This window comes from Pyxicephalus adspersus, chromosome 5 (genome assembly GCF_032062135.1).
Source record: "Pyxicephalus adspersus chromosome 5, UCB_Pads_2.0, whole genome shotgun sequence".
NCBI classification, from domain to species: Eukaryota; Metazoa; Chordata; class Amphibia; order Anura; family Pyxicephalidae; genus Pyxicephalus; species Pyxicephalus adspersus.
Genome location: NC_092862.1, coordinates 3,613,880 through 3,632,178, shown reverse-complemented (window position 1 = coordinate 3,632,178; position 18,299 = coordinate 3,613,880). Strand labels below are relative to the sequence as shown.

The following is an 18,299-nucleotide window of genomic DNA, read 5'->3' as shown; positions in this document are numbered from 1 at the left end:
CCTTTTAAAAGTGATGAAAGAAGTGATGGATATGTTCTCTTACTAGGTAGAAAGATACCATGAGCTCCTCTACTGCGCTGAAATCACTTCTCACATCAGAAGCTGCAAGTCTAACAGAGGTCCACTCTTCTAAAAACCTAAACAAGTGGAAATACAAAAAATTTGGTGAGTTCCAACTTTTTTGAATTGCAACTTTGTTGTTTTCCAAGAGTTCAGTTTATCTAATTAAATTTCATTTCACATATGGAGCCAGCCATACACACTTCTTGCACATGCAAGCTTCTTGTTTAGGTCTTCTTGTACTGTGCCTACTCTTGCTCCCCAGTTTTAGAAATCTATGAGATTTATATGAAAGCCATGTATAAAAACATGTTTTTATGAAGCTTTTCAAGGCTAAGTATTCTTTAATACAAAGTGCACTTATCGCTGCACGGCCTCATCTTCTATTAAGTAGTGCCCTGCGTCTGGAGACAGACAAGCCCCATAGAGGTCTATTTTTATAGGATAATTGTACTGTCACTGTAAACAACACATTCTTTACCCAACTTCTGAAGGGCTCAGGAAAAGTAAATGAACAACCTACGTGGTATATGGTATTAGGTAGATATATACCGTATTTTTTGCCGTATAAGACGCTCCGGAATATAAGACGCACCCAATTTTAAAGGAGGAAAATCTAGAAAAAAAGATTCTGAAAGATTATTCCCCTTCTGATCACTCATGTGCCATTCATACCGGTATTCCCCTTCTGATCAATCATGGCTCAAAAAGATCCAAGTGTAAGAGAGCCAAACTTAAAGCGGGAGTGTATACTTACAGGTCACCACCTAAATGTTAAACTCCCCAAAATTAGTTCTCTGGCCTCATCTCCAAATTTCTACGGGGTAAATTGTGACCAGTGGTCAGTATTAAAAAGCCAAAAACGAACAGGTCAAGTGGTGCATCCACAGCCCTGCACCACTGTCCCCCCCGGATGTTTAGCAAGCAGGTCTGAGCTTGCGATGGAAGAGCGGGTGGGTTGTGTTTAGTGACAGAGCTGCAGACCACCAAAACTTTCTTTTAAAACACCAGCCGATGGGCGACCGCTGCCGACTATGCTTCTGACTGATATTATAATTCCTTCTCCTTAATGATTCACAAGGAGAAGAGTAACATGACAAGCTTCTTGCTAATGTTCACTAACAGGAAAATCAAAGAGTTATCAAAGAGTACTACAATGTTTCTTAGAGCCACAAATCAATCAGATCTGCCTCAGAATTTTCAAATCTGAATGGTGACTTACTGAGCAGCCATATCGCTTTTTATCTATATAAAATTGTCACTGTCTTCAAAAGAAAACTTTATTGTAAAGAGAAAATATTTCCTGTGTTCAGCGCTCAGAAATGATGAACCGCAATATACCGAGAGCATTTAGCTTCCTTTTTTTTAATACCTAAAAGTTGGTGAAAATACAGAACGTCGTTTGTTGGTTTTACGTTTTGACTGTAAAAAAAAAACAACTTAATGTCGGGAAGTTAGTTAAAGCTTTGAGTGGAAAAGTGTGCACAGACTAGACACATACTGTGCTGTAAATCTGAAGAATAAACCGTTGTAATTGCAATGTAAAGAAAAGCAGTGAATTTTGCAGTAAATCTCAGGCCAGGCTTTAGTTTACATCAGACCAAATCAGAAGTGTGAAATAGGTTTCTAGGACCTGTGCCCAAGGTTCTGTCTGCCCGAATGTTTATCACTGCACTAGAACTCTGTGTTTTGCCTTGAATCTGCTGTTCTCTGCTTTGGCCTGCAGACTGCTTATGATCTTTGTACTGTTATTAGTGTCTGTCCTGTCTGTTGGTTAGCTGTCGATCCCGGTGGAGAAGGGTAGAATAAAGAATAAATTACCTGCATTTTTATTGTCCAAATATCAGGACAGTGAAATATAGAAATAATCTATTTCTTCTAGTAACACATCAGCTAGGTAAGTACTACAGGTTGACATTCAAAAATCCGGCCTTCAATACCCTGGAACCTTCAGTTTTCCAACTTGAATTTCGGAGCGCATTTTCAAATATACACTGTTTTCTGGAGGCGCTGTTTATGTTTTGATGGTTTGTAAATCAGCTGTCTTGCTTTTCCTCCAAAAAATGAAGTTGTTCCTGTTGCTGAGGATGCTGTTACTGTCAGACATGAAGATGATCATCCTGACAAACTATCTGCTATTTAGCTTCTTTTCGAGGGTACAGTAATGATTAAAATTCTAAGGCACTATTTTGTTTAGTTGAACTAAAATTCTGTAAAACTATTTTATTTAGTTGGTGAACATTACAATTTAATTTGCTTTTCCTTTAGTGTCATTTTATTTAGTGTTATTTCATTTTAATATATACACCATAAATAACCTTCAGAAATCCAGAATTTTCAAAAATCCGGCACACCTCAGGTCCGGAGGTTGCCAGATTTTTGAGTGTCAACCTGTATTATTCTGAACTCTAGTAATATTATGTGGGGAGCAAAAAGTAAGACGAGACTTCTTTGCTGGGAAGCATTGTGAGTGAGTTTTGCTGTTATAGGTTACTCATTTACCAGGCAGAAATGTAAGCTGTATCCGACTGCTTAGGAATCACTACAACAATACAAATTCAATCAGAAACGCTCTTCACTAATCTGACCTCAGGTTAAGTCTGATTGGCAGCCCTGGGCTGGTGTCTGTAGGCAACTAAAAAGAATCATACAAGACATCTAGGAGAGATTTATGACAACTATAAATGGTCAAAAACCTGCAAACCAAATGGTTTCTTTTATTGAGAATAAAAAAAAGATCACAAAGTACTAAGTATACCCGTATTGTGTGACCCCTTGCTCTTCTGACCATGAACAAAATAATGTATGCTTTAAGAGTTCCAGTTGCTGAGCGTAATACATGCTGCAAAATGAAGAAAAAAATATATAGAATAACCCTGGAGCATGCATCTTTAATAAAAACACAGCAATAGATTTTAATTCCCTGACAGGTTTCCTTTAAAGAAAAAAAAAAACAAATAATTTAAATTACCGTAGTTTTTTTTTCAACTGAAGAGATTTTGCATAACTCTTCTTTTCTCCCCACCCCCCCCACCCCGGGCATTTTTGTTTCATTGTCAAAAATGGAGCCAACGCGATGTAACTCAGGCATCATGGACACAAATTACATCCTCAATGGCTGCACAATGGCTTTAAAAAAAAAAAAAAAACATGCAAGGAAAAGTGTGATGGTTGGACTGCCATTGCAGGAAAAGGGCAACATTAGAGCTACATTTGCAACATTATGGAAACAGTTGTTGAAAAAAAAGAAAAAGTGAAACAAAAAACACATTTAAACTTTCATTAAAAGTCAGTGATGCACAATATTAGTATACACCCCTGCTACCAATGTACATTTCAGGTACCTGTTACAAGCAATCCAAACTTACTCCAATCAATTCAATGATTCTGATTAGGTGCAATGACTAAGATTTTTTACGTGTTTGTATTTTTTGATTAGCGCTTTGCAATTAAAACATTTGACCTATCTGGTAATTACATTTTCCAATAAAGACAAGATTTTTATATCAGTATCTACCTCCTGTTTACTGAGACCCTTGCCTAAAGCCTGCATTTGTCTGCAAAAATCAAGGTCAGAAGGGATCAAATGGTAATTAGACGCTGCAGCTGGAATCTGTACAGAACTGGAGTTCTAATGCATAGATACTATTAATGAAGCTGAACTTCAAGTGGCAGGTAACAATTGCTAGCTATTTGCACCCTCCTCGCCTTAAAAGTAAAGGTTACCTGCTTTTGTTCAAAACAGTGTTTTACCGACCTTTCTAACATGCAGGAACCGTTGAAATAATTTTCAGGTCTTCAGGGAACCCCTTCTATAATTACTATATCAGCAGATCACAGTATATTAGTGTGGGGTCAGTAGGAAGAATTCCTCTTACATTGCTGGCCATTGGGAAGAATGTCACCCTTACAGATAGCCAAAAATATCATTGGGGGTCACTTAGTCTGACTTGAGAGTCACAAATTGCTCATTAAACACCTAGCAAACTATGGAGGAACCCTGGTTCAGAAACACTGGTCTAGAGGGTTTTAAATAGGATGGGATACATACTCCTTATTCCTTCATATACAATGACCAAAAGTTTTGTACACTGTGGGCCCATCCACGGAGAGGTGTGGTGGACTGCAGCAACTGACAAAAAAGTATTTTTTTTTCACCTCTAGAATAAATAAGCAATGAAATGTTGCTGTGCAGGGCTGGTGGGTACTAGACAGCATATTATACATGATTGGAGATCAACTTAAAAATTGTACTTTTCTCCCCTCGCCATTTAGAAACTGAAGCCCCAAGTCTTCCCCCTATTGGCTGTCCAATAGCGGGGTCGTCTTAGAATTGCTCTGCTTGCATAATATTTGCAATAATCAAATTATTGCAGCTTCTTGAGGAAAGCAAAGTAAATCGTATTATACAATATGCTGTATGCCGTTTGGCTTTACACTTTGCTTATTGCTGAGGAAGACAATGAGAAGCGGTTGCAAGATCCAAAGCAAAAGGTTTATGGATACCCGGATTATAAAGAAACTTTTCACAGGTTTTATAGTTAAATCATTAATGGTTGCTTATTACAAAACAAAACATTTTTAATTCATAATACAATCAAATAGGCTTACATTATACACATTAAATCAAATGAATTATTATAATAAGTTATATAAAATAATAATTATAAATACAGGTAGTCCTCAGGTTACATACGAGATAAGGGCTAAAGGTTTGTTCTTAAGCTGAATTTGTATGTAAGTCAGAACAGGTACATTTTTTTATTGCAATTAGGATTTTATTTTATATTATTTAAATGGGATTAGGACAGATGTTTGTCTCAACATATTAGGCAGTGCGGTGTCAGCTAGTGTATAAAATCCTCACTGTGAAGCAAAATAACAAAGCAAAAAAAAACTTTATGGAGTCTAGACATTCATTTACTTTTGGAGCAAACTGTGCTTTGACATGCAAAACGAATCAACTGCAGAGTTTGTCTTAAGCTGCGTACACACGTCAGATTTTTCTCGCCCGATAATCGTCATCGGCCAGATATCGGGCGGGAATCTGGCGTGTGTACAGTCGGCGTCGTTCGAACAACGAGCAATCCTAATGCAAGGGAAGGGAGAGAGCGCACAGCAGAGTGCCGCTCTGTCGTTCTCCCCCTCCCCTCTCCATAGAGCAGAACGGTGCTGTATGTACAGCAATCGTTCATGCATCGTGTAGTCCTTTGTCATTGGAAAGGATCGTGAAAGATCCTTTCCAACGACAAGAATTGCACGTGTGTACGCAGCTTTAGTCATTAGAGTTACAAGAAGCTGTAGAAAGAGCTTACCCCCCTAAAATCACCCACAACCTCAGCTGTGTTTAGCAAAAGTCATGCAAACCGCCCCCTCCCTCCGGTCTTGCACACAAGCAAGCAGGGAAGCCCCATTTGTATCTAGGAGTCGTCTGTATGTCAGATGTCCTTAACCCGGGGACTACCTGTGTGTGTGTGTGTGTTTATATATATATATATATATATATATATATATATATATATATATATACACATATATATATACACATATACATACACATACACACATATACATATATATATATATATATATACATACATATATATATATATATATATATATATTTACATATATATATACAAAAACAAATTATACATACAGAAAATAGACATCCCCACACTTTCCCCCCTGCTGCTGATCAGATTTGGCCTCCCCCCTTCAGGTAGTGGCAGCAGGAGTTCCAAGGCTGATTGGTGAAATTTCCCAGCAGGGGACACCTGCTGGTCACCATCGGAAGTACATGTGTAGAGGATATGTAATTTTTTAACGAGTGTATAAAATGTTACTGGGGAACATGCTCCCATTGATGACACACTACCTGACCCTAGGATTTGCCTAGCTCTGGTATAAACTGTACCTCAATCTGCTTCAAGCTTTCCTCCTTCCTACGAATCTGCTCAAGATCCTCTTCGGTGATCTCTGACAAATCCTGCTCTTCACTCTGCTTTTGCCACTGATCATCACCACCGTTAAAGATCTTTTCATCATCCGCAATATCTGAAAACGGAGTGTGAGGGCTCTATATGGGAAAAAAAAAAGAGAAAATTATCTATTTGTGACAACACCATCCCTTTGTATGATGCAGATATGTAATATAATGCACCACCACAAACACCTTAAAGTTATTGTGAACCTAGCAAATGCTTTCTTTAGGTTGTTTTTTTTTATTATGGATGTTATGGAAAATTATTTTGAAAAATTTAAGAAAGTAAATCCAGCTGATCATACCAGAAATCCAATGGGTAGGAACAATGGCTGAGCAGAATTAAAATCTCCAGCAGGGTACAGGGTATCAACATCTCCAAATAGGGCCTCACTCCCTAATATGTGTTAAAGCAAAACTAAAGTTCCACTTTTAGGAATTCATTATCAGGCAGGTCATTATGGCAGAAAGGGATAGGCGATATCCCTTCTGCAATAATCTCTCTTATCTGTATGAATGTGCCAGTTTTCTAGCAAAAAGCTGACCTGTGCATGCGTAGTGCCAGCTTTGGTTGCCAGGATAGCCGGTATGCCCGGATTCCTCTGCACATGCCCGGGAAGGAATGAACTCCTGTGAGAGTTACATCATCCCAGCCCTGCCAATTAAGAAAAGGAAACGAAGATGATGGTGGAGCCCTGCAAGGGAATGGAGACAGGTGAGTAACACAAGTGTAGTTCCGAGTCTGCAACCAACGTCATTTTGATTGCAACTGAGGGTTTTGCCCACCAATTCAAAAATATTAGAAAACAGTTCAGAACTATCCATAAGATTGTGGAATCCTTGCTAAATCTGGATCATAGTAACTCAGGTTGAAAAAAGACATAAGTGCATCAAGTTCAACCACAGTCCCCTGTAGACCACCACCCCAATCCCTCACACATTCCTTCTCAATGCTTCTAGAAGCCCTATCTCTGAATAATGGGGATAACCAAATACACCTTCATAGAAGGAAAGGATGGTGAAGAGTCAGCCACTATTGCACTAATCTGTTGCATGAACAGATTATTAAGAAATACAAACCTATGTTAAATTCAGTCCCGGGCTAGTTGGTTGGCATATAGACCAATTACCATACCAATCTGACACCCTAAAATCTAAAATGAGAGTGGGCCCTATGAGCTCCTATGATCCTGGATCCTTTAAAAGCAGTGTAGACTATTTATGATATAGACTATTTATAATAAGATCTTTTTCTTCCTTTCTATATATATTATGGAAGGTAATTTACTGGTATTACTGCAGTCTAGGGTGGAAATACTGTTCCGGTGTTCATACAATGCAGAGAGTTAGCATTACTGGTGAGATCACCGGGTGAAAATTGAGTAGAAAAGGGAAAAACAGATTGTTAGAAGAGATATCTATCCATTATTTCAAACCAGTGCCTAAGCTGTGTTGGTGATTTCCTATACCAGAGAATAGCTTATGGACAACCAACCATCACACACATATGAGGTTATTAGAAACAAAGAATAGTGACTGCAGTTAAAACTAACTGGTCCATTATGTCGGACCATTTTGAGCGTTTTCTTTTTATTTACCCTTTTTCTTAAGAAGGTCAACATTAAAACTATGTCCATGAACATGGGATGGTTTACCTTTGGCAGCTTTAACAGCTCCTATTCTTACAACCTATGTCCAATGATGTAACATGTGTTGGCTTTTTATAAATACTGGCTAATAATCAGGAAATTTGGGTCTAATCCAGCAGGGAAGAATTGGATAGAAAATCTGTATAAAGGTGATTCCCAAAGAAGTAACGCCACATCCCATTCCACTAACAACAAAAATAAATACAAAAATATATTGATTCAGGATTTTTAAGGCATGTATCTTCAAAAAAAGAAAACATTTTTATAAATCAATTACTTTATGTACAATTTTTTTTTAAAAACATGGATATTTACAACAATAAATAACAATAAAAACAGATAAGAGAAGAAAAAATAATTATCTATCATGTGAGGTTATTGTATACAGCTCCACCTCTATATATCTTTGATTATAAGTCAATGTTCCATATTAATTATATCACAGCTAATTATAACCTCACAGTATCTTTCTCAATGCGTTTCATGGATAACAAATCGCTTCATCAGGAGTGTATGGTGGAGGTAGATCAACAATGTGTATATACTGAAGAGACATGAACAGCATTCAGCCAAAGTTCCCCGATTCAGATCAATCGGAATTTAAGGTCAGATCTAGGGATTCCCAGGATATAATATCATCAACCATTCAAGATTCATCTCCTGCTAAAGGGACAGCTACTTGGGATGTGCATGCTACGTAATCTGCCAATGCTGACTGGAAGAACTGGAGAGAACTGACAACACTGCTGGGGATTTCGGAAAAGAAGAGCCAGGGTGTTGTCAGCAAAAACAATGTTTAGGGAGCAAATTGGGTTTGCTAGCAGGGTCCAGACATTTATAAAATAAAGCATTGTGGAAGGTGACTAAATCACAGAGATGTACAGATTTCTTTATTTTTGCCTCAATATGCACAACAATTTACACCCCCTACATAAAGAACTAGAGGTTCTAAAAAAAAAAAAAAAAAAAAAAAAACACCCATTTTGAGGAAGCCATAATGGAATGTTCATTGTAGAGACTACAAAGAGAGCAGAAGAAGAAGTAACTGACAATGTGAATACCATTGTACAACGGAGAACATTTACGATAATTATACAATTAAACCAGCAGGGACCTTTTAGGCAGCTAATCCTCACAAAGCTACTAGCTCCCCCCCTTTCCCCAATCCAAATTCTGCTTTAATTAATGAAAGCTTCATCCTGGGTTTAAACTGCTAAAGAGCGCAGAAAATTGGATAAACAAGGGCTGAGAACACCCTACCAAACCTATACAATGCAGAAGAGGAGAAGGTGGGATTGGAGAGGAGTATCGTACATAGCAGAAGGTCTGAAGAGGCTTAGCGAGCCAGGTCCATCACCTAGGCTAATCGGAGCCACCTCTGCTACGACTCTGGTGTGCGTCCCGAGCAGGAGGACAACACAATGATTTGCAAGTGACTTATTGTGGTTTAAAGCTGATAACACATTGAAAATGTCCTTCAAGCCTCTAAATAAGGCACAATAGCATTGAAATATGTAAAAACGATTTATACAGGTTGACAATCCAAAATCCGGCCATTGGTAATCGGCCCCCTTCAGTTTCCCGGCATGAATTTCAGATTGCATTTTCAATACAGGGACTGCAGTACACTGTTTGGCCACTAATGTTTTGATGGCGCTGCTCTCCAGAAAAAGCTGTTAGGTCTTGCTTTCTAAACTAAATGCATGTTGAGACGTCCCTGCTGCCTGCTCCCTGGAACTGTGCCAGATGTCCCCGCTGCTGCGTGAGGAAGGCTGGCCTGTGTGTGGAGGTAAGTATAACTTTTAAATATCTGTCATTTTCAAGAATCCAGCGCACCTCAGGTCCGGAGGTTAATTTTTTGATTGTCAACCTGTACTGTGATCACGTTTTTTTAATATTTGAGGAAAGAAACAGGTACAGAAGGACAAAGAAAAGTGTGAACACTATAAATCAACAGATTGCCTTTTATTTTTTATAAATAAAGCTATTCCTGACTGCACTTTTATGTGATTGGCTTGGTTTGCTGCCAACCAAAGGACTTTCATTTGAATGGTCTAGAAAAGCTGCAACTACGCTGTACCAAGTGAATTAGTCTGAGGGGGGAATATGTTGAATAAATGTGTTAACTCATAACTCTGGTTCCCTTCTTTCTGGGCAAAGCCAGGAACTTTTTAGCCCCCCCTTGTATATGTGTTATCCTGGAAGTGGAACAGAGCTTTACTTTCTCATGCAAAAGCTACCCCTCTTATGGTTGGGTCCTGAAAGAGAACAGTGTAGGAAGCACAGATCCACAGAATGCAGGTAATCCACAGGAATTTTGGGCACTGCAGGTCCTCAAGTACTGATTCCTCTCCAGTAAAGAGAACACAAAGCAACTCAGTAGTGACATCCCCAAATCTCCCTCCCAACCACCTAAGACTAGCAGTCAGAGGCAGCAGTGCCCTAGATTATCTCATAATGCAGACATAGAGCATAAGGTCTAAAAATGTTATCTTATAACACTGTTGCCTTCCACGTCCCTGCTGGGGAACTTTAATTCTTAGTAATTGCCCTCATTAATTGGTGGGTTAATCTAACATTTTTAGTCGCCTTTAAACCTGGAACAAAGAGAAATCTTTCAATGGCCAAATATGTTCCTGTCACAACTAAGAGGAGGTTTACCGCATATTAAAAAAACAAAATGAGACCAGAAAGCGTTGGATGTACTTTAAGGCAGAGGAAGTGTACTGTTATTTTTAAGAACCTAAAGGTTTACTTTTTATGATTCTTCGGCTGGAGGAGTTGGTATACATGGAAGCAAAGTGACAGCAAAAGACAATAAACAACCTCAGGGTCAGAATCTAATTTGACAATTTGTCCGAGGCATCCTCAGCTAAAAACTCTCAATCCTAAATACCGTTACAAACCTGATTTCTTTCGATTCACACATTTTTCTTTTGTGTTTCACATCTTCTGCCCAAAGACAAAACCAGGTTTAGGATAATTAGTGTGTTTGGGGAACATAGTTAAAGTCAAAGCTGCCTAAGCGAGGATGAGGCACATTAATCGGCTAACACAGACAGACTTGTTGGCCATAGGGAGAAGAAAAAAAACATATAATTGGCCCAGCTTCTGTTTCAGATAGCTCCAGCATAAAAATGCCAATGTAGAAAACCAAAACAACCAAGCGGTTGCACAAATGCAAACTGTTATGTACTGTGCACCAAAGCCTTTATTCACCTTTGGGGGGTGATAACCACAGTATGCAGATTTCGGTAATTCAGGATTTTTGGCATGAAGTCTTGAACAATCAGTCTTACTTTTTGTCTGTGAACTACAAAACAACTTTCCTTTAATGGAGATGAAAGCAAAGTCCTCTCTCATCTCTGCACCTACAAGAAAGGTGAACAAATTATTCTTAAAGTTCACAACAATGATGATGGCTGGTGCACACAGGGATGGTTGCACAAATGCAACTTGAAGCTAGTGAATACTGCCAGTTACTGTGTGTCAAATTATTTCTTCACCTTTCTCAATGGGGAATAACGGCTGTATGCCAATTTTCACTCCTTTTAATGTTTGAGAAGTAACTTTATAGTGCATGCAGATAAAGAGATCAGATATAAACAGATGAATGTCCATAATATAGGCCCAGGTTCACTTTAAGTATTACTGCAAAGTTGGTGGCCACAGAGTGACCAACAACTGCCAATTTTACATGCCACAGCAGGTCACTCCCTAAATCAGATGAATGCTTTTTTAGCCAGGAATCTAATTTCTGATTTGCAGTGTCTTTCTTACAAACTTTGGTAATTATAAGTTGATGATAAATTCATTTATAGAGCAATATGCACAGCATCTTCCTAACAATCATGGCATTTAAGATGTCTCAGAAACTATAGACTGCATAGGGAACTAGGATATGCAGAAGCTACAGGCAGGTCACCATTTACAGTGCAATCGGTGTGCAGGTATTGGAAGAATTATCAGGGCAGCCATAGTGAACAGTGGTGTGACCTTCCTGATAAGTGGCTTCAGGTGGGAAATAATAAGCCTGAACATAAATATACTGGCAGACAAAACTGCTGCATGTGTCTATTTTTTAACTAGTTATTATGCTGTTTGGCTGGAGTCCCCCCTTAACAGCTGTGATATGACTGAATTCCTCTGGCATAACAATCAATTTGGTCGGTGTGGGACATTCTTGTCAAGTACCAGATCTTTAGCCAAGTGTACAGCAGATGTTCTGGAACGAGTGAGCACGGGAGGCGATGTGACAATATTTGCCGGGAAATGTGCAGTCTGCTCAGATCCCCTAAATAAAGAATGCAGAGAGTCACAAACTAATGTGAGAGGACTCGAGATTTGCAGCTTCTATTCCTGTCCTGCTCCAAAAAACGTTCCGCCGCCAATGCAAAGCTAAATGTCACGCTTTATTTGCCTTCATCAGCTTGACAACAAGTGCTGGCGAGGTGAGAGAGAAGCGAGGAAAAGACTTTGTGCGTTGTCGGAGGACTTCGGAGGGTGAGGCATGAAAAGCAATGCTGATGTGAGGAATACAAATCAAATGACAAATATAATCACAGTGAGCCAAAGGACAACAGATCTGAGTACTGTGATAACACCCTAACACAGGACCAGTGCACCGTCCTCCTCGAACCCAACCTTGGGATTTGCTGCAAGGTTAGAAATGCTCAGTCTTAAAGAGCAATAAGGGATGTCATTCTCGGAGAAATGCCTTCTACTAGATGCAACTGACTGATTACATTTCAGCTGGACAAAGTCTAAGACTTAAGACTATAATATATAATAGAAAAATATTCAATATCAATATCTAATATTGCATACCTGTATCTACTGTGTACATAGTTTATTCTCTTTTACTATCAGCAATCGTTGCAGCAGCTCCATACCTAATTCTGTTCTTTAGATTTAAAATCTAGTTCACTCACTCAAAGAAGTGAAGCAGCAAGTATTCCACTGGAAATATTAATATTTTGTATTTATAGAGTACCAACATATTACGGAGGACTTTACAAAGTCCATAGTAATGTTACTAGCTCTCCCTGAAAGGGGCTTACAATCTAATGTCCCTACCTCATATGTCATTACCACAGTCTAATATCAATTTTACGGACAGCCAATTAACCTAACTGCATGTTTTTTTTATTTTTTGTGGGGGGAGTAAACCACAGTACCCAGAGGAAACCAACGGAAACACGGGGAGAACCTGCAAACTCCATGCAGATAGCGTCCTGGCTGAGATTCAATCTTGAAACCTAGCACTGCAAAGGCCAGAGTGCTAACCACTGAGCCACCATGCTGCCCAAGTTAGCATTAATATTACTAATTAACAGTAGTTATATAGCACCAACATATTACGTAGCACTGTATGTTAAATGGGGGTTGCAAATGACAGACAGATACAGACAGTGACACAGGAGAGAGGACACTGCTCAGAAGTGCTTACAATCTAAGAGGTGGGAAGCAGCATACAAAAAATTCAGGAATCACTCAGGGGATGCCTTATACCTTGTCAAAGTTTTCCTGTAGCCTCAAGCACTATGCAGATTTCCGGGATTGACAGTAAGTCTAATGCTGCTTACAGAAGTAAAATTTTGGTAGCTGAAAACAATCTTTCATAATTGTTTGCAGTTGCAACATAGGTTGTTCACAGCACTTTTCAACTGTATGAAGCAGGAGGAAACCTGATGAGTCCTTCCCTATAGGAAGTGGTAGCCTCTGATCAGTCATTTAGTGGTCCACCGCTGCAGATCCCTAAACCTCGTCAGTGAACAGCCGTACACAAACTAGAATATTTACAATCATTCATGTCGGGGGACAATTATCTAAAACATGTACATGGCATAGCACAGAAAGACTAGAGAAGCATGCCAAGAGTAATTTTACCAAAGACAACAGATATAAATATTACAGATGGCAGTAAATAGAAGAGAGAATTTTTTAAAATATATATTATTGTATCACACAGAGGTACAATTCTACCTTGAATTGTGTATTGTCATAGATGAAAAATGTAAAGAATTCAGTCTTCAGGAGTCCAAAGCATATTTGCAGCATGGCTGTATTAGGCCAGGAAAGAGCAAATAGTGATTCATTTCACAAATCCATCTTTAGCCAGTCAACAATTGCACTCCCTCATTACAGACCAGTCTGCCCTAACCTTCTGTTTAGGGAGCGAGTAATGAATGGCGGGTGAATTGGGATTATGTTAACGGCACACAGTACATGATTCTCCATGGCATGGAGAGTTCCAATGGCTGGCAGTGAAAAATGACATTCACCCTCATGACATTTCACTTAGCTCTGAACAACATAAAATAATTTATTTATGACTTTTATGGTTCTGTATTTAGGCAAGGTTCCTCATGTGATAAAAATGTTTTATAGAGCCCAGAAAATACACACAGGGCAAGGGGCCACTTCATTGCCATTCATTATCTTGGAGATAATCATCATTTCACCCATTCAGGATTAAAAATCATTGGCGTTCAGGCCAAGATGCTGGAAAGATTCCTCAGGGATTTTGGTTCATATTGACACGATAGCATCATGCAAATATCTTGTTCTACCACATCCCAGAGATGCTCCATTGAATGGTGACTGTGGAGGCCATTTGAGTCCAGTAAATTACTATGCTCAAAAAAAACCAGTTTAGGATAATTTAGATTAATTGACATGGTGTGTTATTTTGCTGTGAGCAGCCATCAGAATATAGGAACCTGGTCAAGATAGACAACAATGGGGAAAAAATAAGGCTTGATTGGTATTAAGAGGTCCAAAGTGTTGCAAGAACACACCCCACACCATTACACTACAACCACTGATACAAACAGGACGAATCCATGCTTTCTTGTTGATGCAAAGTTCGGACATCTGAATGATGGAGCAGAAACTGAGACTCATCAGACCAGGCAACATTTTTCCAACCTTCTTGTACAATTTCAGGTGAGCCCATGCAAACTGTAGCCTCAGGTGACTGATCTTAGCTAGCGGGAGTGGCACCCGGTGTGATCTCCTGCTGCTGTAGCCTAACTGCTTCAAAGTTATGGATTCAGGGATCTCTTCTCCAGACCTCAGTTGGTATTTGAGATCTTGTTGCCTTTCTATCAACCTGAACCAGTCTGGCCATTCTTATGGCACTGTTGTCCAGAGAACTGACACTCACTGGATATTTTTCCTTATCAGACCATCTGTACAACCCAGAGATGGTTGTGGGTGAAAATCCCAGCAGATACACAGGTTCGGAAATACCAAACCAGCCTTACAACCAAGCCATGTGTGGGCCCACAAAGATGGCCGATACCATGGATTCCGATAGGGGAACACAGTGGCTGCATTTTCTCTGGCTTACATGTAGGACTGCTTAGATATAAATAGGAAGGAAAAAAAAAGGCTACCTTAGGCACAAAAAAAAAGTAGGACAAAAAAAGAACAGAGGGTTTGTTTGGTAATTATATATTGAGGTGACAAAAAAGGTAAACAACTACACGTAATCGTGACAATTGTGATACAATGAAATAGGATTATATAGTGTCACCCTCTAAAACTTAAGGGGTTAACAGACTGAAATGTTACTGCTTTTTCCTAAGTGAATTTTAGATGTCCATGGTTCTGTATTTGGGATGCCACATTATAGAGGCGCTCATAAAAAGGTACATATGCTTCTCCATTCCCAACACGTTTCGCCTCTTGGGCTTCCTCAGGGGGTTATGAGAATCATATATAGAGCAGATGAAAGTAAATATTGAAAAGATAATAAGCACTGACTGAGTAGGAAAAGGGACCCGGTTATCTAGGGTTGTTGTTAGTTTAGGAGAAATAAAGAGAAATAGCAGGTAGCAGGGTTATTCCAAAATAAAAAATTTCATCCCATGCTGTATTTGAACTTCAAACCTGGCATCCTGGAGAGGCACCTGCCTCTGATGGTACAATAGTGTCTGTAATGACAGCTAGGGGTAATAAGGGTTAGCATCTAGTCTATATACAATACTAATTCAGTAAGAGGATGTACCCATTCCTCACTCCCTTAGGTCTACTTTAGACACAATTTAATTCAAACTTACCACTTGACTGAGGCTATGCAAATTACCTTGGTGTATCTGTCCATCCCCAAAGGAGCAAACATGCCCGTCTGTGCCACACCTGCATCTCTAAATAAATATGGCTAGAAATGGTCAGCGCATTGCACGTGGGGAATCAGTGTTTATGGTTTAACTTCAGAACTAAATGATCAGGTAAATTGTTTGCTCAAACTGAAATCTGTAACAGTATATATATGAGTTTTTTTTCCTTTTTTATAAACTGATGTTTTCTATCTGAGCCTTGGAGAGTCAATGCAATGAGTCATCCAATTGTGTGAGCAATTCACCTTCAGAGATAAATCTCTCTAAACAACCGGCTTTTCTCAATGCATGGTAATAGAACATGTGAAAATGGAATTTACATTTTGTTAGTATTTTATATTGACATGGTAAAGGGACATGTGAAATGGAATTTTACATTTCAAGGTTTGGTTTTTATATTAACAATTTTTAAAATGTGAAAACTCTTAAATTGAGTTCTCGAAAAAAAATGCAGGCTTTATTTTTCAAAAATAAAAAATATGCGAATGAAAAAATGTAGTTGCAATAGTTGTAAATGCATAAATATAACATTTATCTCAACTTGTTTTTGTTTGTTACCCCACTGGGGAACTGGGGAAATTATTCTTTACCACCTGCAGTGAAAAACTGTACTGCTCTCTGACTTAACTCCAAGCAACTATTCCTTGTAAGAAAGTTGCAAACCTGGCAATTAGGTTCTGATATTAATATTAGGATTTTTTATAGTGCCAACATTGTATGCAGCGCTGTACATTAAATAGGGGCTGCAAATGACAGACAGATACAGACAGTGACACTGGAAAAGACATCGCCCCAAAGAGCTTACAACCTAGGAGATGGGAGAAGTATCACACAATACCTGCACAATACATGCAATGTAAGTAATGGAAGCAGCCTTGTTTAGCTGGTAAATACATTATGGTATTTATTGCTTGTACAGGAGGGCAAGAGAGGGATGGGTGATGAGCGGTGGTTTGTAGTTGAGCCTGAGGACCTGACCCAACGTAGGATTTCAGTAAAGCAGACTTGTCAAGCTCACTGAAAGAAGAATCATGAGGAACTCGTAAAGAGCTTTTTTTTTGTAATAAATGATGGGGAAATGTGCATGTAATGAAGAGTTGTACTTTTTTTTTTTAATACTCCCTAACATAAGCTTACAAAAAAAAATAAACCTCATGAAATTTACCATGAAAAATGGCCACCTTTATCAGCCCTTGGGTGGCAGGTAATATAGAAAACTATCCATCCACAGCTGGAGCATGCAGGTTGGAAATACAAGGGAAGAGCGGTATCCCCAGATGTAATTATAGGCATGATCACGTCATTTCTCCAGAGGTGCGCTCTGTAAATAACAATTTCACAGTCCTGCTGGTGCGCTGACCTCCTCCAGGACTTGGTTCAGGGAAGAGAGGATGATTAACTGCAGTTTTCACTCACAGGTTACCACCATGTCCATTCATATCAAACACACTCCAGGCTCAATGACATAAATGGAAACATACGTTCCGTGTAGTATTCAGGAATGTTTACTGCTGCAATGACAAAAAGGGCAGCAAGATGGACTGGACGGTGGTTATTGCTTTTGTTCCCCAGTTCCTTTCACTCCAAGAATGTAATCACAGTGGTGTAAATACCTCCGGCCTCTGTTTTCCCAGAGTGCTCTGGATCGCTGATAGGACGTAGCCATGAACACCTCTTGCGTTACAAAGAAATATAATTAAAAAAAAAAAAAAAAAGAAAAAAAAACATACTCATAACAATTTCTCAAAAATAGGACATTTTAAAATAATACCTGTTAAATACAAATGGGTATTCGGGCACATATTCTGATGTTAGAAAATGTTGGAAAATAAAGTTTAATATCATTTGGCAGTCCAGGAAACATCGGAGGAACCCAGTGGGTGTTTCGGAGATGTAACATACAAACTTGGTCTTGTTCCTTGGGTTTAAATGGCGCTAATGTTGGTTGAAGGCAGAACAATTCTCGGCAGAACTGTTTCAAAAACGTAGGATTTGCATCCATGAAAAAACATATACCAATAAAATATTATTTATGAAGTGAATAGGAATAAAATTGATGCATAAAATGTACACAATATGAATAGTGTGCACAAAATATAACTAAGCAGTAAAGTATTAAAGACAACAAAATGCTGATCCAGGTAACATCCGATTGCCTCACTGGAAAAAGAAGGAATTTTTCCCGTTGGAACAAATGAAACCATTTTTCTGCCTTCTTCTGGATTAACTATGTAAATAGTGTTTTATCTGGGATATGTTTATTTCCCTAGTGGGTGAACTTGATGGACCTTGTATTTTTGCATTCTGACTTACTATGTATATTACCTTACATATGGGAGGAAATAAAATAAACTGGAACCTGTGTTTCTTTAAACCTCAGGAGACATGTTCTAATTAGAAATGTTTTTTTGGGGGGTGAAAGATGGCCTAGAATGAAAAATCTTTACAATAAGATAATTTTACAACAAATAAAAAAAAAAA

General features: G+C 38.7%; 1 protein-coding gene across 2 annotated transcripts in view; it reads right to left on the bottom strand.

Annotated features, from left to right (window-relative positions):
* Positions 1 to 18,299, bottom strand: part of TSNARE1 (t-SNARE domain containing 1) — a 138,068-nt gene that overhangs the window by 25,770 nt on the left and 93,999 nt on the right. For both annotated transcript variants that reach the window (XM_072410571.1, XM_072410572.1), the window contains one exon: positions 5,978 to 6,139. In XM_072410571.1, the coding sequence (XP_072266672.1) occupies positions 5,978 to 6,139 (162 nt within the window). The remainder of the gene's footprint in view (positions 1 to 5,977; positions 6,140 to 18,299) is intronic.